The following is a 25,470-nucleotide window of genomic DNA, read 5'->3' on the forward strand; positions in this document are numbered from 1 at the left end:
AAAATAAGATTAGGGAACTCATAGCTGAATCATAAAAAGAAAAGAAATCGAAAGAAAAAACATAACAGAACCTAAAAGCCGTAAGGAAGACACTCAAAAGGTGTAATATACACATGCATATTTATTTAAAGCCCCAGAAGGAGATGATGGAAATAATGGAGCAGAGGCAGTGTTCAAAGTGATAGAGTCTGAGACCTTTCCAAAACCAATGACAAACATCAACTCACAGATTCAAGAAGTCAAGTGAAATCAAAGCAGAGAGAATACAAATGAAAATACATCAGTCATATTACAGACAAACTGCTAAGTGCCAAAGAGAGAAACTTCTCAAAAACAGCAAGCAATTAGTGGGAAAAGTAGGAAGAACAAAACTAACAGCTGATAGAAGTGGAAATATAAATGCCACCACACCCCTGACCTCTGGCGGAATCGTATTCAGTAAGGTTTCTCAGAGGATCTCTAGAAGGATTGTACAAAGTTGCATACAGCATAATTCACACAGTATTGTATCCTTCATTGGCTTGTCTTTCTTCTCTGTATCCTTTTCCCTTATTCATGTTTCCTAGAATCATCACTAAAATAAACTCCTGCAACCATGTCTTTGTCTCAATATCAACTTTGAAGAAACTCAAACTAACGTATTTGGTAACAAAATTGGCTCTAAAATAAAATAAACAGATCTTCACTATAGAGTTCTGAAATTGATTGCTTGCTGTTCAGATGGTAACAAGGACACTGCTGGAGATGAGTGGGCAGTAGTAACACCTAGTGTGTGTAGCTTCACAATCAATAAGACTCTCCATTATAGTGGATTGGAGATGGATAGAGATAGAAGGAAAAGCACCAGATTATGCAATACCTCTATCACTGAAAAAATAAAAGTTAAGTCTAAGAATCATGAATTTAGTTTGCTTTTGCTCTCTTTCTTATACATACTGAAGGACAATGACAGACTCAGCTCAGGCAGCTATTCACTGACAGTACCCTGTGAAAGCCAAATGGCTCCACATAACCACTTAAAACAATCGGCCAAAGTGTAGTTTGTCCTGAAAATCAGACACATAATCTGATCACATGAATTTGAGGAACATAGCCCTAGAAGGTATCCTATTCTGAATTCAGGGTTCTGCTAAGGAAAGCGTGGAAATGTGAGACCTGTTATTGGGATATTTGGATGAAGTAATTTGAATCCGCAGAATCTTTTAAATCTTACAGATGGATGGAAGCATCGCACTTCCCTTTGGCAGAGAAGAGAGAGCACCCACTGCCTGATTACTGTGAAAAGGTTTTGTGATATATTTAGCATTTGGCTACAGCTTATTTCTCTCTCTGATTCTGCATCCTTGCAATGTAAGTGGATCTCCTTCCATTAAGAAGTGAAATTTTCACCCCAGAGTATGGATAGACTGTAAGTCTTGCTTTTGCCAATAGGGCAATGGCAAATTTGACTCAAGCAAGGATTTGAAAAGTGCTTGTTTTCTTGCTGTTCTTGGAGCACTGGAAACATGTGAACAAGCCTAGGCCAGCCTGTTGTATAATGAAAGACACATGATCCTGTCTCCCTCCAATGCTTCAGTTAAAAAGCAGCCAGTCTCCAGAAGTACAGCTGCCCAGTTGATGGGCTGCTGACTGCAGACACATTTGTAAACGTACTCAAAACCACTAAAAGATTTACCCAGCTGAGCTGAATCTAACTGCTAACCCATAGCAAAGTAAAGCAAGCAAGTGATTGCTGTTGTTGTTTTCTAAACACTAAGTTTGGAGGTGCTTTGTTATGTAGCATTAGATAATTGATAAAACCCTCTTCTGAGGTGGATGACAAGATGATGTTTGCCTTCTTCAAAATTCCTGCCTCACTCATTCTCTAGACTAATAATTTGGAATAGCTTTCAGTATAGCCCCAACAGGAAACAATAGTCTTGGCTACGGGAATATTTACCTTATTCATCAAAAGGGGAGTGAGACTTGGCTAACACATGCCACTAATAACTGAAGGAATACAAATACAAGTGGATCCTCATGATGTTGGACAAGGAAAATATGGAACATAAGACTGGATAGGGTAAAATTGTTTGACCCGGGAGCACTCTCATAAGACTCAGGAGACAGGAACACCTAGAATCAGTTCTCATACACTGCTGGGATCATCAATAAGCTTGGATATGATGGTAGCCTACAGTAAATGAAATGCAGATGCTAGAACACCTTAGCAAAATATCAAGGAAGAGGTCAGAATCTCAGGGGTGTGGCCATGTTACAATAGGTTTATTCTATGAGATCAGAGAACACACTAGCTAACAGTTTTCCCCAAGAAGGGACAGAAGACACTCCCTTCAGTAGAGCAATAAACACACCAGTGAGGAGGACAAGAGAATTCCTGAGAAGTTGAATAACGGCTCTCCTCCCTATGACAGAATTGACAGAAAGTGTTAACATGGAGCATGGCTTCCTGACATCATCAGAGATAAAATTTCCGGATTATTCAGAGGCCCAGGTGGTGGCACTTAACCTTCAGAAGGAATGTAAATAAAAATACAAAATACCAAAATGTGCAGCAAGGCCAGAACTCCTATAGGGATCTGTTGAAATGGCTAATTTACCATGGAGTTTCTAGGGCTGAGATAGATGGGTAGCCAAAGAGGGTATTGCTTAAATTATATAACGAAAAAAATCAGAAATTATCAGTGAAAACCTGATGGTGCTTTTGCAATAAACAATCAAGATCCCTCACCCACTTTTTTTTTTTTTAAAGATTTTATTTTTTCCTTTTTCTCCCCAAAGCCCCCCCAGTACATAGTTGTATATTCTTCGTTGTGGGTCCTTCTAGTTGTGGCATGTGGGACGCCGCCTCAGCGTGGTTTGATGAGCAGTGTCATGTCGGCGCCCAGGATTCGAACCAAGGAAACACTGGGCCGCCTGCAGCGGAATGCGCGAACTTAACCACTCGGCCACGGGGCCAGCCCCCCTCACCCACTTTTAACACTTGAGTCAGTGTGCAAGCGTGCAGCAGCAAGCCAACACACAATGGAAATGTTTTCTTTTGGATTAGGCTCAAGCAGAGCCAGAGAACCCAAGCAACAGGGATGATCAGCCCAAATCCCCATGTCCTCCTCCTTGGTTTCAGTTTCCTTTCACTCAGCTCATACTACTCTCCTGCTGGGGTGGAAAACACTTGAACCTGGCTCAAGGATAAAATCGTGATACATTGTGATGAGCTGAAAATGGAGTATGTATACCGCCAACAATCTATCTTATAATGTAAAACCCCAAGAGTAACTCTAAAGAACAGTGGTGAGAAAATCCTTCTAGTGGGCAGATCATTAAGCAATCCACTTGCTCATCTTTTTTGAATGGAGTTAGAAGCACAAAGACAAGAATATAACAGACTCTTTGGAAGTGATGAATGCTCACTCTGATAATATTGCTAGTACAATTTAAAATAATGCATAAAAATAAAATACAGTTATTATTCATAGATAGAACCATACATAGTGGGTAGCAGGTCTCAAAGGGCTTTTATATAGAAGTGGAGAATTAAGCAGATAAAGAATAAACAATTGAACTGGGTACTAAAACATTAAACCAGGAATAAATATTTAGGAACTTCTTGTTGCTGTCAACATGCTCTACCTCCCACTGAGTTTTATTTTAATATGGCAAATAACGTACTAGGTATTTTCATAGCTCATTTCATCTGTCCTTTTACTGCCAGAAAGGAAATCCCACAACAGAGTTCTCAAACCTGTTTGCACTAGACTTACCTGTTTTATTTTGTTCTCATGAAAGATACTAGGATCTCACCTCTACAGAGTTCTGGAGCTCAAGGGAATACTAATCTGCAGCCAGAATTCAAAAGCATTGACAATGGAAAGTAGGGAAAGATAATCACAAAAAAAACAGAACTGATCAAGAAACTTTATGGAAACTGAACTGGGAAAGAAAGGGCAAGACACACATTCAGAGAGGTAACCACCACCAATCATTTCCAAAGTTGGGCTGGAATGGCTTGAAGAACTAGCATGCCCTTATTGTAAATAGCCTGTCCCTATGAAATCTTCACTCCTCTTTCTTCACCAGTCCAAATGACCTGACAGTTCAAGTCTCAATAAAATGTCACCTCAGGGTAAAACTGTACCTGACCATCATTAGGCAGAATTATTTTTCTTCCTTCTGTGCTCCAACACTTGTTATGGCAACTATCACCATCTGATTTGATTAACACTAAACTGAACACGTGTCTGTCTCTACCCTGTATAGACATGGTCATTATCTTACTCACTTTTACATTTTGCCAATACAGGATATTACAGTGACTGGCACAAGGTAGGCATCAGCGTACGCACATTAGCTTAATATGAATCTGTCTCTCAGTACAAACATTAGGATTGAGAAGTGGGATATGAAAGCATGTAAGAATTTGAACTCCAGAGTCAGAGAAGAAAGACATTTCAACCTTCTCTTCCCCACTTAGTAGTTATAGTTTCCCCACTTGTAAAATGTGATAATCATAGTGCCTAATCCAAGATGGTTAAAATTGGGGAACTAAATGGCATAATACATTTAAAGTGTTAAGAAAGTAGAATAAAATATTAAGCTTTATGGGGAAATCACCATGATTGTACCTTTATTATAGTTAATTGCATATATGTACAACTAAACACAACATGGAAAAGTGAATTCTATAAGAGCATGGAATCAATAACTCCTCTGTCTGACACAGCATCTGGCAAACTGGGGAAACTAATAAATTCTGATTGAGTTCTATGTTAAAAAATATTCATACTTTCATTAGAATAACAGCAAGTAAGTGAAGTTTTAATTGACATCGCTTCTATCTAGCTGAGATTACCCTACACAGCATCAGGGATTTTTTACAACATTTATAACACAATGCACATCCTTCATGAAATACATTGATTACATATGTTGTCAGATTTGGGAGTTTAAGAGAATGATTTCTAGTTTACTTTTCTCTAACTCCTAAGTAAATGTGATAGAGGATGATATTGCTCCATAAACACAAGGGTTCTCCAGAGTGTAGCATCAAAATATGGATGTAGCATTAAAGTCCCTGTGAAGAGAAAGTGTGAATTCCAAAAAGCCTTCTCAGTGCAGTCTTCATATCCTTGTTCCTGAGGCTGTAAATGAAGGGGTTCAGCATAGGAGTCACAACTGTGTAAAATACAGCTGCAATTGTGTACTGACCCCGTGACTGTGATGGAGAACGGCACAAATAGACACCGATTGCTGCACCATAGAACAAGAAGACCACAGTGAGGTGAGACCCACAGGTGGAGAAGGACTTTTGCCTGCCAGAGGCAGAGGGGACTCTGAGGATGGTGGAGAAGATGTATGCATACGATAAGGTGATGAGGGAGAGAGGACCAGTAAGTACTATGGAGCCCACAGTGAACAGGGCTACCTGATTGGTGCAGGTGTCTGAGCAGGAGAGCTGCAGCAGAGGGATCACATCACAGAAGAAGTGATGGATGGTGTTTCCTGCACAGAAAGAGAGCCTTGCCATTAGCAGGGTATGTAAGAGGGCAGCAAGGTTGGTGAGAACCCAGGATGCTGTGAGCAGGAGCACACACACAAGAGGACTCATGAGTGTGGAGTAGTGAAGAGGCTTACAGATGGCCACATAGCGGTCATAGGCCATCACCCCCAAAAGGAAGTCATCCAGTCCTCCAAACATCATGAAAAAGTACATCTGGGCCAAACACTCCCCATATGATATGGTCTGATTATGTGTCCGGATGTTCACCAGCATCCTGGGGACTATGGTAGAAGAAAAGCAGCCATCAGCAAAAGAGAGGTTGGCCAGGAAGAAGTACATGGGGGTGTGGAGGTGTGGGTCAAAGCCAATGGCCAAGATGATGAGCAGGTTTCCCACGACAGTGACCAGGTACATGCCCAGGAAGATGCCAAATAGGAGTGGCTGCTGCTCTGGTCTCTCAGAAAGACCCAAGAGGAGGAATCCAGTGACACTGGACTGGTTGATTCTGTCCATGCCAACACTCTGGGGGGAAAGAAGAGAGACAGGTCAAAAATTGTAGAAAAGGTGGTACTTTTAGCCCTCTCTAAAAGAGACACCTCTCATCTAATTCACATATGTGTATATCCCAACTCACTGGATCTTCCCTCCAAGGTCTGCCCATTGTTACTTTACCTGGAAAAGGAGAGAAGCAAGCAGAGAGATTAAAATGAAAACGCAAGATGATAAGTACTGGTTTGAGAAGTGAGTTCCAGGTTACTTCCATCCTTGCTATATATTCACCAAGATTCACATTCCTTGGCTTCTAGGTCCTCAGCTCATCTAATGTCCAAGCAATAAGAGCTGCCACGTTGAACCCAAAGCACTATACAATGCAGAATCTAATTAAATACTCATAAATTTTATTACGTACATTTCATAAATGAGTTTTCAAAACTCAGTGAAGTCGCCTGCGCAATATTGCAAAGAAGATAGTAATTGCAAACCGAGACTCTTGTTACCACTTCCCATGTCCTTCAATACCATGTATCATAGCCACCTTCTGAACTTAACCTCTCTTCTGCAGGAGGCAGATATAGATGACTCACCTTGTAAGGGAGTAGTTCCCACTACTCATCTCAGGATGGTCTGAAAGACAGAAGGCAGAGAAGCTGACTGGAATCTTTGGAAGTATTGGAAGGAAAACATAACCCTGCAGCTTTCTCATAGCTCTCACCATATTTATCTGGCCCAAGTAGCATTTATTATCAGAGAAACTCACCCTGTTCCTACAGCTCTCCCTTGTAGTCTCAGAGGGCCATGCTTCAAGTGCTCAGGGATCTTCTTAGCCTATCACAAATGAGCAGGGCAAGAGGGCCCGGGGATGCTGGTTGTATTGGGCCAAACTAGAAAGCATCAACCTAAATTACAGTGATGGATGTTAACTGCGCTTTACACATGTTGTCACGGAAGTATTTCTAGGTTCTGGGCCTCTGGGGTATGATTCTCTTAGGTGATCCTCAGACACAAACATGAAGTAATTGCTCTAGCTTCATACTTTGGCTTTCTAGGCCAGCACTCACCTAGGAGCACCAAGGAGGAGGGAGTGCAGTGTATTGGTAGTTTTGCACTTGATAAGGTTTGTCCCCAGAGATATGTGTGTATCTCTATTCTTAGTGTGGTAGTTGAGCTGAGGTATCCCCTGGGACAGCTAGAAACGGTGGCAGAAGGGAGTCAGAACAGGAGGTGGAGTACAGCCAATTTTGATTCCAAACCTGGCTAAAAAATTTCCTGGCCTCACTACCTTGGTACAGGTTGTTTGACTTCTATGAGAATTTGGGTTTCAAGTTGTTGCTAGGAGGGTGATTAGCTTACACTGCTGCCTCCCACACACCACAATAATCCTTGAGAACTGAGACAAACAAAAAGTCTAGGAAATCAACAGTAATAATAAAAAGTGAGAAACCCATGGGGATAAGGAAGACAGTTATGAGCTGGAATGTCATGTGGGTGGGGGCAGAAAGCTAGGTTGAGACTTGACATCTGGAGGAGGTTTATTGCTTGTCTGTGAGAAGATATCAGGAAAAAAGTGAATTCAAGTCTGCACTTGCCTCTATTCTGTTTACATTTCTACACAGAAGTACTTCTGGATAGTGAAATCGAGGAAAGGTGATGTTGAGCATTTAGCTGAGTCATTCACTTTTCAGCTCTTTCCACCAAAACCCCAGGGTTGAGGTATTACTATAAGAATGCTTCTTTCAAATCATTTCTGTCTCATCCTAGTGGTTTGAAGATAAAGACATGACACAAAATGTTGGCAAATGGAATGCTAAAAAGTGGGAGAAAATAACTGTAATTCATGGTAAATGTAGCCTTCCCACTTAGGGCTCATCTCATCTTCTCCTTAAACTCCCAGGACTGACGTGACTCTTAGTTCATCCCTTCTGTGTATTGCCAGAAATAACATCTGATACTATAAGGAGAATGTGTATTCACAGGACAATAATAATGCAACTATCTCAAAAAGCAAAACAAGAAAGTACACAATGTAGAGTATGAACACAGAAGACATATAATTTAGAATGCATAAAATATAATGAAATAAATGAAGTTATGATCAATAGAAAATCAGAAATGCAGAAAACCATTAATATTAGGTTAGAAAAAATATTACTAAACCAAATAAAGCAATTGATTTAAGATATATCTGAAAACAAGCAATGTATGCTTAAAAAATGAGGAGTTGCAAGATCAGATTATAGAGGCCCCTAGGTGAAATAACTTAGAAATGACAAATAATTAGAAAATAAAAAGTTAAGAGATAAAGTGGATTGAAATAGAATTGTCAAAAACCAAGCAATAGAATGTAAGTCAGAAAACAATGTTGGAATAGGGACCACAGGGCCTATCCCTCTGCAGAAACACTGAAAAACATAGCAAAAGTGTCAGAATCAACCTGGAAGGTAGTAAAAGGTTTACAGAAACTTCGTAGCATTTTATCATAGCTTTGCCCCACCCACCTCCCTGGTGAGATGGCAGTCTTGAAGATGGCAGCCCATGTTCCTATTGTGGGTACCTCATCCCAGAGGGAGTAGAGCATACCTTGTTCTCAAAGAATTGTGTTTATCTGCTTTGACCTTTCTTTGGGTTCCCTGAGGAGCTAATGCAAGGGCCTGCCTTTGTCTCACCTAACTCAGAATTTTCTCAGAGCATAGAAGGAGCTATGTAGAAGGAGTTCCTTGAAAACATTGAAAGCCAAGTAAACAAGCCACTGCCACTTGGGACAAAAAATAGCATTTAGGGAAAAGAATAGTCATGCTGAAAGTCAGGAAGAAAAGCTAAGAGTGAGAATCTTTTGGTAATAAAGGCTTTGAAAAGCTCCCATATATACTGGGAAACCAAGAAAGCCACATGTATGTCTAGAGAAGGACAGATGCTCAGAAAAGACCTGAGAAGATCATAAATTCTCACCTACGGCTGATCTTTAGATTAAGTGCAAGCAAGGAGTAAAGGCTAAGATGGAGTTATAAATGCTGTGGCTAGACATTGAGGGCCTCAACACAAAGTCAATCTGCAAAAACCTAGAGATACTTTTCTTTCCTTTCTTCCTTTTAAAAGTATTTATTTATTTATTTTGGCTGCAGGCATTTAAGGAAATCTCAGTAAGACAACTAGCTAACAACTAAGCTAAAGAAAGAGAGAATTCAGAGACTAACAATCTTATCAAAAATAGTTTACAAAAGTCACCAGACAAATACAACCCATAGAAAATGACAATGACAAATCCTTGAAAAAGAGGAGAATTTGGTATTCAGAGTTACCACATAATAGTATTCAAAGTATCCAGTTTACAACAAAAAATTACAAAGCATGCAAAGAACCAAAATGTATTTCCCATTCACAGGAAAAAAGAAATTAACAGAAACTATCCTTAAGCTAAGTACAGACATTGTAGTTACTACACAAAGACTTTAAATCAACAGTCTTTAAATATACTCAAAAAGCTAAAGGAATGCAGGGGAGAAATATCTCAACAAATAGAGAATATCTAATAAATGATAGAAGCTTAAAAAGTAAGTAAATAGAAATGCTGGACCTGAAATGCACAATTGAAATGATAACTTCACTAGAGGGGTTCAACATCAGATTTAAGCAGGCAGAAGAACGAATCAGCAAAGTTGAAGACAGACCAAATGAAATCATTCAGTCTGAGAAACAGAAAGAGTAAAGAGGAAAAAACAGAGCCTAAGAGACCTGTAGGACACCATCAAGCATAGCTACATTATGCATATTGGGAGTCCAAGAGTGAGAGAAGACAGAGAAAGAGGCAGAAAGAATATATGAAGAAACAATGTTCAAAAACTTCCCAAATTCAATAAAAGTCACAAATCTACACATCCAAGAAACTTAATGATTTCCAAGTGGAAAAATTCAAAGACACACATTGTAATCAAACCGTTGAAATGCAAAGAGCATCTTGAAAGCAGCAAGAGAGAAGCTAGTCTTCATGTACAAGGGAGCCTTAAGTAAGAGTAACAGTTGATTTCTCATCAGAAACCACAGAGGTCAGAAGGCAGTGAGATGAGATATTGAAAGTGCTGAAAGAGAAAACTTGTCAACCAAGAATTCCATATCTGGCAAAAAAACTTTCCAGTCTTCTTATCGTTTATCAAGAATCTTCTAGGTGGTTATTTTTTCTGATATATATTTGGAGGTCTCTGAATATGGAGGTGGAAATTATTTAGTTGCTACATATTTGCTTCACATGGGTCGCCAAAAGCTGATTTAACATAGGTAGAATGTTCTAGTGTTAGGAGGAATATTTCTTCCCAGGCTTGATCTGTACTTCTAAGTGGAGGAAATTCAATTAGTGTGACAACTGTCCTGGTTTGCTCCCTTACTCTGCCAAGAACACCTAATTGACTAATTTGGGCACACTCATCCCAGACCCTCCCTGTGTCTTCTTGAGAACTGGCTTGCTTACAGGGAGCTCTGCTGTGCACATCCAAGAGCAAAGCAGCCTCTCACATCTGGGATGCCCTCCCTAATTCAGCACTACCTGTTTCTGGAGCTGGTTAGAAAAGCACTGAGGTTCTCACCCCAAGTCATGCCTCCAACTTAGACATTATCAAGAGGAAAGTGGCAGTTTGGTCCCCATCTGTCTTTGTCCTTGTCTTATTTATTGATTGGTTATGAACTCAACCATGAAAGCAGGGTTGTTCATTGGGCTCCCTGAGACACTCCCAACAATCTGAAAATCACAGCTCCATCACTTAGGAGCTGGGTTATACGAGAGTAGGTTATTTAACCTCTCTGAGTCTCCTTCTCTGTAATAAGAAAGTAATAATATAAATTTTTGTAATTTCAAAAATACTTAAATAACTGAGAGAACATAATTAAGGTGCTCGTGAAGACACCTGGCATGTGGGAGGGACTCAAAAAATAACGCTGCTCTTGTTGCTGCCATTCTTCACATCACCATTTTTGTCATTCTTGTGGGTCTTGTTGGCTTAACCCCTTGCCTGCTGATTAATCAGAGTCAGCCAATTAAATCATATGCTTTTTGATGGTTGTCACTCTTTGAATTCACTAAAAATAAGACATCTGGAATTTGACAAGCATATTCTTAAGCTATTTTATTGCCAAATAACATCCACCATGAAATGAGAGATTTAAAATGTCCTGGCCCAGTTCTTACTAAGAGGGATAGACCTTCAAAAGATGTTTTTAAGACATAATATTGAAATATGTCTTGGTTTGGGTTCACTAAGAAACAAGCCCTGTGACAAGGGTTTGAAGCAGTTACTTTGGGAGCTGGTCCCAGGAAACACCAGAAGGGAGTGGGGAACCAAGAGAGGAAAGGGAAGGTAGGAGATAAAGAGACACCACCAAGTGAGTTACCACTATGAATAATTAGAGGTAAGTATGGCTGGGGACCTCTGGAACCAGTGGAAAACGTATACTTCTAAGTTATTCCACTCAATTCCTATCAGCTGAGGTTGAAGTCTCCTCTTAAGAAGCATTCATTCCTTAGCTCTTCTTGCCTGCTATCCAAGTATATGTGGAACTCGAGAGATCCACTTTGACACCTCCGGTTACCAGAGATAGCTCTCAGACAGAGATGGAGATGCTGACATCTGAAAGAATATTTGTGAAAGTCACATACTTCCTGTCAGTGTTACTACAATGATATGACTTGAATGAGTGAGACGTATAAGTTTATTGGGAGTTACAAGGAATGCTCAGTGGTGGCTGGCTGGACGGAAGCGTGCACCTGCTACCACCCCCTGAGAGAAGCTTGCTTAGGCAGGCAGAGGATCAAAGCTGTATGCTTGCCAAAGGGAGTTGTCCCTGTATGACCTGCATTCCAAGGACCAGAGCTCCCCTGGAGGACCTCCATCTTCCCTCAGATCATGATTGTCTTTATGTTAACTATCCCATGAGAAAAAACTGTGGTTGCTAAGTCCAAAACTATCATCATGAGTGCTGGCACATAGCCCAGACAAGGGGCTTCAAGGATGCCTGGCTTAAAGGACACATAGGTTGGTGTCCCTATACTCCACCCCCCATGCGTCTGAAAGACCCTTACAGTCTTATTGTGCCAGTCTTCCATGATTTTCCTCAAGCCAGACAGAGAGGGATACTGTAGATAGAGACCAAAACAGCAATAGAGAGCACAACATGAAAATAAAAGAAGTAGTAAAAAGGCAAGGACACCAAACGAAACAAGTCACCAGGAGGAGGGGAGGGACTGTATCCAAGCAGATACTGGGTCAGTGTGCAGGTTGTCAATGGCCTGTACGTGAGTATGTACGGAGGTCATTGCAGAGCAAACATTATGAACATAAACAGGGATATATATATATATATACACACACACACATAGCATTTTACTTTGGTCAGGGCATAAGTCCCGCCTTGGGCTGCAGTAAGCGTGTCCAAAAACCCATCATATTTTCTACACTACCTGTCTCATTCAGGAGATTTCTTTATTTAGGAGAGTTACTGTGTGTCTAGTATCACTGAGGGTTGCTGCCGCATGTTGGGCTAGGGCAGACACTTGCCATCTTATATCAACAAATGCAGCCTATGGGGAAAAAATAACAGGTGGTTAAAACCATCCTGCAGTGTGTTGCACATGAAGGCATGCACGGACTGCCTCCCAATTAGAAGGAATCTGTTGAAGGGAAGACAGGATGTATGCAGGGATATAGGGGTGCCCCAATGTGCCTCTGCCAGTCCAATTATAAGGCAGATTTGGCCAGCCATGTGTTCCACAAGCACACAACCACCCCCGAGGAGAGGCATAGGCTCCTTTGATGGTGTTATTTTGTATTCCCAGACACATATTAGCAGTAATGATAATTGTTTGGTTACACATTGCCTTAGGCATCCACCCTATGCTTTTTGAGATGCTTTCATTTGGTGGTACAGAGTCATTGTGACTTTCAATGCACCAAGGAAGGGAACCTCATAATTCTATTTGTGCATCAGTTTACCATCGTATGCCATCAAAAACAGAGTACATTGCCTTTGGGCTTATATTAACCTGCTCACATACAAGCTGGAAGATGTACTTTTGAAAGGCAGCTTAAGAGGGCAAGGACAGATTACTTGGTGGGAGAGGGTAGAAATGGGAATGAGGGTGACATTCCTCCACTCTCGCAGGGTTCTCTAGTCAGAGGTGTTCGCAGCTTGGAGAAGCCATGGTAACTCCATGGTAGAAGAAAGAGGTATCTCGCTACATACCTAGCAGTTGGAGTGATTTTGTATGTCAGCAATGGTATGTGCCAAAGCAGTGAAGAAACTGGCAGACATTGTCCCATGGACAAAAAGTAAGATGTTTTCAAGGGACTAGAACAGGGAGGTCATGACCATCCAGCAAGACACACACAGTTGTAATGTCTTGAGTCAGTATACTGGCCTGAGGTTCCAGACCATGCTGGCAATACCAAACTGCTTCTCCAGTTGGTGTTGGTGCTGCAGGGGCAGTGGTATAGGATAAGGGAGGAACGACAGCACACCAGGGGGAAAGAATGAATGCAACTTTGGGAACTGGAAGTCCTGGTTTAGTAAGATGCAAGATTTGGTGTGGACTCCCCACGAGGAAGGGTGTTACTGTGATATTCTGTTCTAAGCCTATTTCCCAAGGGGCTAGGAGACCACACCTGTGGGGTCCCACCTGCCAGTCCCAGGGCCAAGGAACCACATGGGTCCTGGTAGGGAGTTCTTGTGGCAGAGGCAAAAGCAAGTTGTTCTGTGTGCACATTTGTGATTATACTGTCTCTCCTTGATTAGCTATTTTCTGTAGATGTCCTGTTATACCTGGTCCTTGTGTCAACATCTGCTATGCACTAGGTTGGGTGCACTTCTCATGTTCATTGACTTGACATATTGTCTTTGTTAGGCATCTTGTCCAGGGGGCTAGGGTCCTGTCTTCTGTCCTCAATTGTAGTTTCAGCAAGTTTCGTTCATTCCACCAGCCCAGCGGCTGTGCCATTGTACGGCAGGTGAAAATGCCAATATATTTACTTGATCAGCCCATGTCTGTAACTGGTGGCCAGTAAAATGTGTACTTTTCTCACTGTCAATGTACATAGGCACACCATATGCAACATAGAGCTGTTCCGGGCCTTTTAGGGTGGTCTTCTGTATGGCCTTCTTGCTGGAGTGTGCCTGTAGCAGTGCTGTATGTGTGTCCACACAAGAAAGGGCATACCAGAGGTCATCAGAAAGAAGCAAGGGCCCAATGTAGTCCACCTGCCAGCACTGAGGAAGATGGGGTGTTATTTGTCTTGTGTCCCAGGGAGTGTCCTGGGGTCTCTGCAAGGAATAAGCAGGGCATGACTGACGGACCTACATCATATCAGCACAGCACAGGGAGAGGCCCCAGGCCTTGGCAATAACCTATAGGGTCCTTTGTAGTTTGTGCCCAGTCTTCTTGTGTAACCATTTTGCCACCCTTTTGGCTGGAACTTCTTCCAGGAGACAAATTCAAGCTAACTCGTCTGCTTGTTGGTTTCCAGGCAGCTTCATTGCCTAATGTGTAGATACATAGTATACTGTTATTATCATTCCCCAGACCCACTGTTCGATATTATCCCAGAGTCCCACCCCTCACAATGGGCAATCATTAATAGTCCAGTTTGTGCTCATTGTGCAATCCACAAGATGAGCCCCTTATAGACTGTTCAACAATTTGGACACAATTTGGCAGGGTTTCAGGCACGGGCACCTCATCTAATGGGGTTGTTTCTCCTGTACTGTATGTTACTCGTCCTAGGATGGCAAGCAGTTCTGCACTGAGAGGACTACTGGTGAATGTCCTTCATTGTTGTAAGTATGGGTGCTGTTTTGGCAATGTCTATGTTTGGACTATTCCTGAGTGGGGCTTTTGAAAGTGTCCTGCAGCCACCCAACAATGGGCAGATGAGTAAATACTATGACTGGCAAGGAACGGATTATGGACTCTACTTGCTGGAGGGCCAGGTAAGCAGCATACAGTTGCTGATTCAGAGTGCTATACTAGTTTTCAGCTCCTTTCCATAGTTGGGACCAGAAGCCAAGGGGCACTCATTTATTGCTTTGCCTCTGCCAGAGACCCCATTTGAATCCCTCTAGGTAACTGGAAACATTGAGTTCACACAGTTGTCCTTGTGTTAAAATATCCAAGACTAGATTTGTTTCACTGACGTTTTGGCTTGGGTGAAGGCTTCCTGATCAGTTGTCCCCCAGTCCCAGATAATATCTTTGTACCAACTAATAAAAAGGACAGACAGCCTCTATCTTATCCATAACAGTAGTAGGAACCCCTTTTGTCTTACTCGACCAGACAACACCCAAGTATTTGACAGATGATGCAGATCCTTGTACTTTGTTGTCATTCATCACCCATCCTTGATGGCATAGGTAGGCAACAAGGGAGTGGGAGGTTTCTTGAAGGTCTGAAAAAAACTCAGAGGTTAATATGATATCATCAATATAATGAGATAAGGGAACATCAGGGTTTTTTGTCCACCTGGCAGTGCTATTGAGGCATTGTTCTAGGGTGGGGTGAGAAGTGACAGAAGCCATTTTGCTCATTTCCACCCCTGACAGCAAAATGTAGACCAATATATTGTCATTTTCACATGTGGCCTCTGGTCTCCCAGTACCCTAGTCACTTGCATGGTGCTGTACGGATGGGTCAGGGTTCCTTGGCCTCTCCCCAATCAAGGGGGCTGGGATTTTCCAAGGCTGTCACTGGGGAAACTGTTAGTCACCAGAACAGCCTTTGGTTGCTTACCACTTTTTTCCCAAGGGATGCTTGTTGCTCCCCAAGACCACAGCATCTGCCATGCAGACTGCTCTCTACATCTAATTCAGCCTGAGAAGCACCATTGTTGGAGAGAATGGAGGGGAAGGGAGTCCCAATCACCTGCCACTTGGGACTTGGCATCACTCTTTGCTCTGCCTCCATTCCAGGTGCCAGGGGGCTGGACCACACCGTAATTGCTCTCTTTCTGTCTGTGCAGATACTTTCTGTTCACAGCTGGTCACACTTCTGGCCTGCCTTCACTCCTGTTCATGCCTTGGAGCCATAATTAAGTTAGAGCCAGTGGATAATCTTGTCAAAGCCTCACTTTTGCTTTTTTTTCCATCTCAACTTTTGTTTTAAGCTGTTTCACAGTGCGAAGGGATAACCCCATGACCATTGTAACTGCCTGGGCTTTTGACTTCTTCCTCTCATCATTTATCATGACCAGGACCTCCCTGTCTTCATTGCAAGCCATCTGACGGTAAGGAGGGGCCATCCCATGGTTTTAACAATGACCTGGGTTTATTTTATGCCTAGGACTTCCCCTAGGCCTTTTGGCCTTTTCGGGGTGTCCCCACACTTCTGCAGTTGGCCCCATCCATCAAGGATGGTGGTAACCAGCCCCCATATAGAGGACACTGCCCAACCCAGGATTTCCCCTGCAGAATTCCCTTCCCATCCCCCATGGTCTCAGATCTCACAAGGTTTTTCTCAGTCTCCTGGTTGGCTCACCAAGTGGTGGACCTCATACACAGTTGAGTGAGCAGTGTTGTATAGGTGGCAGAGAGATAGAAAAAAAATACCCAGAGATGACAGGCAAGACATATAGGTTTATTGGGAGTTACCTTTAGGGAATGTCCAGTGGCAGCTGGCTGGATAGAAGTGTGCATCTGCTATCATCTCCTGAGAGAAACTTGCTTAAGTATTCAGAGGAACAAAGGCTGCATGCTTGTCAAAGGGAATTGTCACTGTATGACCTGCATTCCAAGGACAAGAGCTCCCCTGGAGGGCCTCTGTGTTCCCTCAGACCATGACAGTCTTTGTGCCAACGATCCTATGAGAAACAGCAGGGTTGGGTAAGATCAAGACTGTTATCATCATGAGTGCTGGCATGTAGTTCAGACAAGGGGCTTCAAGGCTGCATGGCATAAAGAGTATGTAGGATAGTGCCCCTACACCATGAGTTCCAGACGTACACCTACCTGCCCCCATTAAATAGCAGCAACCTTACTTCCTCACAATAATTTGGATCAAGTACCGCTATGGTCTGAATGTTTGTGTTCCCCCCAAATGCATTCTGCCTGAAATGCTTTCTCCTCCTCTTCTTCTCCCTAACTCTCACTCATTCTTTAAATCTGAGGTGAAGTATCACTTTCTCAGGAAGTTTAGGTTAGAATTTTGTAATTTACACTGTCTAAACTCTCTATATTTCCCTTTCAATTCACTTATTTCAATGATATTTCAAAAAACAGTTGCCTAGGAAACTATTTAATGTATTCTTCCACTCATTCTACAAGTGTTTACTAAGTTCCTCTTATGTGCCTGACACTCTGCTAGATACTGGAGCTATCATAAAGAACAAAACATACCTTGCCTCCAAACTCACAAGCTTGTGGTCTAGTGTATAACATCTTTCATACTTTATTTTCAGTTCTATGAAAGCACAGATTCTATCTTACTCACAACAGCATCCCCTGAATCCATAGGATTTAGGTAAATAAATGTATGAAGAAATAAATATAGAAACTAATGAATAAATGAATGAGTTCTATTTGGAACACTGATTTTTTTTATTTAAAAATATTTTAATTCCAACTCTCACTGTTTGCAGACGACATGATCTTATATATAGAAAACCCCAAAGAATCCATAGAAAAACTATTAGAAATAATCAACAGCTACAGCAAAGTTGCAGGGTATAAAATCAACATACATAAATCAGTAACATTTCTATACACAAACAATGAACCAACAGAAAAAGAACTCAAGAACTCAATCCCATTCACAATTGCAACGAAAAGAATAAAATACCTTGGGATAAATTTAACCAAGGAAGTGAAAGATTTATACAATGAAAACTACAAGACTTTCTTGAAAGAAATTGACGACGACATAAAGAGATGGAAAGACATTCCATGCACATGGATTGGAAGAATAAACATAGTTAAAATGTCCATACTACCTAAAGCAATCTACAGATTCAACGCTATCCCAATCAGAATCCCAAGGACATTCTTTACAGAAATTGAACAAAGAATCCTAAAATTCATATGGGGCAGCAAAAGACCGCGAATTGCTAAAGCAATCCTGAGTAAGAAAAACAAAGCCGGAGGCATCACAATCCCCGATTTCAAAACATACTACAAGGCTACAGTGATCAAAACAGCATGGTACTGGTACAAAAACAGGTCCACAGATCAATGGAACAGAATTGAAAGCCCAGAGATAAAACCACACATCTATGGACAGCTAATCTTCGACAAAGGAGCGGAGGGCCTACAATGGAGAAAAGAAAGTCTCTTCAACAAATGATATTGGGAAAATTGGACAGCCACATGTAAAAGAATGAAAATCGATCATTCTTTTTCACCGTTCACAAAAATAAACTCAAAATGGATCAAAGACTTGAAGATTAGGCCTGAAACAATAAGTCTTCTAGAAGAGAATATAGGCAGTACACTCTTTGGCATCAGTTTCAAAAGAATCTTTTCGTACACTATAACTCCTCAGATGAGGGAAACAATAGAAAGAATAAACAAATGGGACTTCATCAGACTAAGAGTTTCTTCAAAGCAAGGGAAAACAGGATTGAAACAAAAAAACAGCCCACTAATTGGGAAAAAATATTTACAAGCTACTTATCCGACAAAGGATTAATATCCATAATATAAAAAGAACTCACACAGCTTAACAACAACAAAAAAACAACCCGATCAAAAAATGGGCAGAGGACATGAACAGACATTTCTCCAAAGAAGATATAAGTATGGCCAAGAGACACATGAAAAGATGTTCATCATCGCTAATCATCAGGGAAATGCAAATCAAAACTACACTAAGATATCACCTTACACCCGTTAGATTGGCAAAAATATCCAAAACCAAAAGTGACAAATGTTGAAGAGGTTGTGGAGAAAAAGGAACCCTCATACACTGTTGGTGGGAATGCAAACTAGTGCAGCCACTATGGAAAACAGTATGGAGATTTCTCAAAAAGTTAAAAATAGAAATACCCTATGACCCAGCTATCCCACTACTGGGTATCTATCCTAAGAACCTGAAATCAGCAATCCCAAGAATCCCATGCACCCCTATGTTCATCGCAGCATTGTTTACAATAGCCAAGACGTGGAACCAACCTAAATGCCCAGAAACTGACGTCTGGATAAAGAAGATATGGTATATATACATAATGGAATACTACTCAGCCATAAAAAAGGACCAAATTGTTCCATTCGCATCAACATGGATGGACCTTGAGGGTATTACATTAAGTGAAATAAGCCAGACAGAGAAAGACCCCACTTATAGGTGGAAGTTAACATATAGACATGGAGAACCGATCGGTGGTTACCAGGGAAAAGGGGGGATGGGGGGAGGGTACAAAGGGTGAAGTGGTGTGCCCACAACATTACTAACAATAATGTACAACTGAAATCTCACAAGGTTGTAATCTATCATAATCTTAATTAAAATAAAAAAATTAGAAAAAAATATTTTAATTTCTAATTTTTATTTCACACTTTGCTGACTTACAGCAAAGCAAACACCTAAGTGCTACCATTCATTCAAGAAGTCGATCATTGCTGGCATTCCAGAAACTGCCTTTGTGCCTCTATCAAGTTGTTACTCCTCTCTCTCCCATAAAAGTAACCACTATTCTGACATTTTATATTAATTACTTTCTTTTCTACCATATACACGTGTGCCTAAACACTACAGTTTAGTTTTGCTTGTTTTTAAAAAATTGTTTAATGTTTATGTTTTCCAGCTTTCTTGAGATACAATTAACATATAATGTTGTGTAAGTTTAAGATGAAGAACTAGATAATTTGGCATATGCATATATTGTTAAATGATTACCATGTAAGTTTACTTAACACATTCATTATCTCACATAGTTATTTGTGTGTGTGAGGTGAGACCATTTAAGATCTACACTCTTAGCAACTTTAAAATACACAGTACAGTATTGTAAACTACAGTCACCATGTTGTACATTATATCCCCAGAACTTATTCATCTTATCGCTGGAAATTTATACCTTTTGACCTCTTTCCATTTCACTCACCCCTAGCACTTGGAAACCACCATTCTACTCTTTGTTTCTATGAGTTTGGCTTTTCTAGATTCCACATCTAACTGAAATCATATGGAGTTTGTCTTTCTTTGTCTGACCTATTTCACTTAGCATAAACCCTGAAGCTTCATCCATATTGTCACAAATGGCCCAAATTCTTTCTTTTCTCATGGCTAAGTAATATTCCATGGTATGTATATATATATACACAACACTTTCTTTACCCATTCATCTGTTGACACACACTTAAGATGTTTCCATATCTTGGCTATCATGAAGAATGCTCTAATGAACATGAGGACAGTGCATATGGTTCTGTGATGATTAAATTACATAAAGGCATTTGAGCACTTTAAACAGAATGCCTGACATATAGTAAACACTTGACATTTGTAACCTGTTTTTATTGCCAAGTATGTGTGTTCAATATCTGTGTCCACGTGAGTTTAAGATTTTGAGAGATGACTGATATGAGAGCTAATAAGAAAAGTCCCATCTCCCTTTCTAGGGAAACTAATGATTTATGTTCCCAGAATGAACAGATCACAAGTAAAATAGAAAATGTCCATCCAAGCTGGATGCTGAGAACAGTTAGAGAGTTATGAGGCAGATCAAGAAGGAAAAAATAAGAGATTATTTCCTAATCACATCATAAACCCTACAAATCAATGACAAAAACACAACCATCACATCGGAAAAATGGGCAAAAATATAGTTGGAAAATTCAAAGAGGAAAACAACTAAAATGGTAAAAAAAAAAAAAAAAATACGAAAACATTCCCCCAGCAATTAAGAAAATAAAAAGTAAAGTATCATAAAGTCTTGTTTCTTTGGGGAACCAGTAAAGAGTTTTCAAACAGTGCTGTTAGGCTGTGTGGAAAAGGGCACTCTCATATGCTCTTGGAGGTTGTATAAGTTGGTTCAAACTTTTTGAAGGACAAATCTGGTGGTGCCAATTGAAATTAACAATGCACATTCACTTCCATCTACCATTTCCATTTCTAGAATAATACGTGTACACAGAGATATCTGTAAGAGAAATACGTGTAGCATTGCTTTTGCAATAGTCAAAAAAAGGAGATAAGCAAGTGGCATGGGTAGGGAAATGTGGAAATGTTTATAACTTGTGTTACATCCAATATTCTATGAAATACTTTTAAAATAATGAGGTAGATATGATGGTGACATAAGAGGTCAATTATACATTGATAAGAGAAACAAACAAAACTACAGAACAATTGATACCATTTTTGGAAAAACAAAATTGTACATACACATATGTGCGTAGAAAAATGTGTGTGATTGGGTACATATGAAACATTAACAGCGATTACCCCAAGAGAGCAATATGGAAGGTGAGATACAGACTCTCATTCTTCACTTGACGCAAGTTTTACTGCTAAGCATTTTTAAAAATGTGTGTATAACTGAAAAGAAATGTAAAACTATGGTTAATGTAACTATAGTTAATAATACAATATTATATATTTGAAAGTTGCTAAGAGAGTAGATCTTGAAAGTTCTCATGACAAGAAAAAATTGTTAACTATGTGTGGCAATGAATGTTAACTAGGTTTATCGTGGTGATCATTATGCAAGATATACAAATATTGAATCATTATGTTGTACATCTGAAACTAATATAATGTTATATGTCAACTACATCCCAATAGAAAAGTAAGCATGTATCACTTAAAAGAAGTGTAAAGCCAGAGGCCACATCTTCAAGAACTCAGGGCAGGAACACTCCCCATTCATGCCTTAACTGTATCTAAGTTTTAGTAGGCTTTCTTCTCAGAGTCAAATTTTGGAGCACATGTCAGAGAACCCCATGTTCAGGCTGATCTCCCAGGTCCTGGCCATCCTCCTGAGATCTCCAGAGCTGCCAAGCCACAGTCACAAATACTAACATTGGAAGCACTGCCTCATGGGCTCCACTCCCCAGAGCAGGCACCAAGTTTGGACAATGATACACTTAGGACTCCGTGCTAGTGAGAACCATGGGAATCTTGAGGAAGCACATGATAGAACCTCCCAGCACCTTTCTCAGACATGCCTTCCTGTCGCTGACAAGCAGAACCACACCCAGGAGTCTGGCTGTTCTTCCCCTTCAACCCTGACCTGATGCCTTTCTTTCTTCTGTGCTGGGCAACTTCTTATGTTTTCCTTGAGTGTACAGCTCTGAGCTGCTGTCAAAACAAGACATGGCCTCACGTGCTGCCTGAGGCAGGATAGAAGTGCCGAGCTCAGCCCATTTCAGTCCAGTCGGGGGTCCATAGGAAGGTGAATATTTTCATTTAGGGCTGCACACCACATAGCAGTTTCTGAGCACCTCAGACAGCTCCTACGCAGGCTCTCAATCATTTCTGAAGGGAGGACCATCTTTCTTAAATTTGATCCTTTGCACAATGTTGTACATATTGTGAAGTTTGTCTTTGACAAACAAAAGCAAAAAGAGGAGGATTCGTGGTAGATGTTACCTCAGGACTAATATTCCTCAAAAAAAATTGAATATATGTTTGCGTCAAAAATCATAGTTATTAGTAGTAAACAATGGATCAAAATCATATAATTGTTAGCTTTAGTTACATGAATTTGCCAATATTCACCTATTTTGATGTACACACATGGCAATTTCATATAGTTCCACTTGACACAGCACAAATTTTGAAAATAATTGCTAAATCTAAATAATAAAGTTTTATTTAAAGGTATCTAATTAACATGTTTTTAATTAGTTAATTTATCCATAAATGAGTATTACTTATTGATAGAATGAGTCAGAAGCAGAATCTATTCAATAGCTATTTTTTGTTGTTATAATGTAGCAGCTGTTCACTCACATGAGTAAATGGGAATTGAAAGAATTTCGCTACAGTAATGTCATCCTTGAATGCTGTCCAACTAATAGGACAGAAACCAGTGGTGCATATTATCAAGAATTATTTTTAAAGATGAGCTGGCAACTACCTTAGGTCTCCTTCTTCAATTATTTTGAAGAACAAAGAATTGGAAATCCCCTGATCTGAAAATGGATTTTTTATCTGGTCAAAAAGTCATTCATTTTCTTACTATTTCTAATCGTCCCTTCGTTTAACTACTTTCCAGTTTTTATAGCCATAGTCAATGCATCTAGTAAGATTTGGGATGGAAGTATGTCTTTCCTTTGTTAACTGGGAGACAGAATAATGTATAAAGTGACATCTTGAAGTCAAATGATTTTAGAAAAGAGAAATATAGAAGTTGAGAATATGGAAACTTATTTTCCTAAAACTGTATCTATGCAGTCTTTGAGAAGTCTTTGAGTACCATAAGGGGTTTATACATTTCTCAAAATAGGAATTGTTGGATGGGGCTGGCCCAGTGGCGCAGTGGTTAAGTTCTCATGTTCAGCTTCTCAGTGGCCCGGGATTCGCTGGTCAGGTGCGGACATGGCACTGCTTGGCAAAAGCCATGCTGTGGTAGGCATCCTTCGCATAAAAGTAGAGGAAGATAGGTGTGGATGTTAGCTCAGGGCCAGTCTTCCTCAGCAAAAAGAGGAGGATCAGCAGTGGTTAGCTCAGGGCTGATCTTCCTCGAAAAAGAAACAAAAAAAGAAATTGTTGGACCAAATGATCTCTGAAGTTCCTTTCAGCAGAAATATTCGTTGGTTATGTAGACCATCAGCAGGTCTTATAACCATGAATAAGTTGTCTTGGTTTTAATTTGGAGAGTTGTGTTATATAGTGCCACTAGTATATATTTTAGAGCCAGATAAGCATGACTTTAAATTCAGATTTTGCCCTTTATGAGCTTAAACTTTTCATGTCTCAGTTTTCTAATTTGTAATACTGGGAAAATAATAAATAGTATAACAATAATAATAGTAGTAGCAGCAATTGCCTCATGGGGTTATTGTAAGAATTAAATGTAATAATGCAGCAAAATCCCTGGTTCAAGGTAAATGCTCTGTAAATTTTAGCTACTTGAGAGTGATGATGTTAATGACAATGAAAAATCCATACTTCATTATTTTGGAAAACAATTAAGCACTTGATTTCTTTGTCAAAACCATGTGTCGTTTACGTTGGGGCACAAAATTGAGATTAACTCAATGGCCTGCTCAGATGTCTAAGTCTATCAAAATAATTCTGTTTATGGCAACAGATGGACAATACCAACTGGACCAGTGTGTCCCATTTTGTTCTCTTAGGCATTTCTACCCATCCATAAGAGCAGATCCCACTCTTCCTTCTTTTTCTACTCATGTATGCAATCAACATTTCTGGAAACTTTGCCATCCTCACACTGATCACCTCTACTTCACACCTCCACTCCCTCATGTACATTTTCCTCAGTAACTTGGCTTTGGCACACATCTGACTCACCTCCACCACAGTCCCCAAGATGCTACAGAACATTTTCTCTCCTAGAAAAGCCACTTCCTACATCGGCTGCTTAGCCCAGGCTTATTTCTTTCTTTGCTTTGCAGCCATGGAAAACTTCCTCCTGGCTATGATGGCCTATGACAGATATATTGCCATCTGTCATCTTTCTGCTACACTATGATGCTGACTAGAATGCTGTGTTCACAGATGTGTGCCACATCCTCTCCCATCTTCATTCCCTGCTGCACACCTTTCTCACGGGCCAGTTGATCCTCTGTGCAGATAACAGGATCCTTCACTTCTTCTGTGAGCTCTACCCTCTGATAAAGTGCTGGAGCTATACCCTCCAGCATTCGCCTCAACATGCTGATGATTCACACAGAAAGTGTCATTGTCATCAAGGGAGACTTGGCTTTCATCATTGCCTCCTATGCCTGCATCATCTCAGCAGTCCTCTGGATCCTGTTAGCCAAGGGCAAGTGGAGAGCTTTTTTGACCCATGGCCCCCAACTCACTGTGGTGGCCATATTCTATGGCACCCTCACTTGGGTCCACTTCCAACGCTTTTCCAGCTACTTAGTGACCAAGGTTTTCAACCTGACAGTCATGTACACAGTGGTGACCCTCATGCTGAGCCCCTTCATTTATAACCTGAGAAATGGGGATTTCAAAGGAGACCTCAGGAGATTTATAGACAGAATATGACCTTCTTTCTTTAGATAAAACCCTAAAATATAGTTCCAAGTTTTACCTATGATTCTGGGGAAAAAGTTTTGTCCTTCACAGATCTGCTTCCTTTAGAATGTTTCAGAAATGTCTAAATTAGATACATATAATGAATTGTCTCATTATGTACTATCCTGAGTTATCCCTTAAACCCAAAGCACATGAAACTATATATTTAGTATAAACAACGAGCATGGCTGTAATCAAAATTGAGAGTGTTCTCTGGGCCTTCCATTAAGCACTAGGGTTGCAACTCTCAGAGTTCTTAGACACAGGCAACAGAAATTAATTCTTTTGTTTTAGTTGA

The 25,470-nt window shown here is 40.4% G+C and overlaps 1 protein-coding gene and 1 pseudogene across 1 annotated transcript; one reads left to right on the forward strand and one right to left on the reverse strand.

Annotated features, from left to right (window-relative positions):
- Positions 1–5,062: 5,062 nt before the first annotated feature.
- LOC103555891 (olfactory receptor 1N2-like) lies at positions 5,063–6,010 on the reverse strand. Its single transcript, XM_008527704.2, has one exon. It carries the CDS (start codon positions 6,008–6,010, stop codon positions 5,063–5,065), a length of 948 nt encoding a protein of 315 aa, XP_008525926.1.
- An 18,206-nt stretch (positions 6,011–24,216) lies between these two features.
- On the forward strand, positions 24,217–25,142 carry LOC103555876 (olfactory receptor 1Q1-like; annotated as a pseudogene).
- Positions 25,143–25,470: the final 328 nt, after the last annotated feature.

This window comes from Equus przewalskii, chromosome 26 (assembly GCF_037783145.1).
Source record: "Equus przewalskii isolate Varuska chromosome 26, EquPr2, whole genome shotgun sequence".
NCBI classification, from domain to species: domain Eukaryota; kingdom Metazoa; phylum Chordata; class Mammalia; order Perissodactyla; family Equidae; genus Equus; species Equus przewalskii.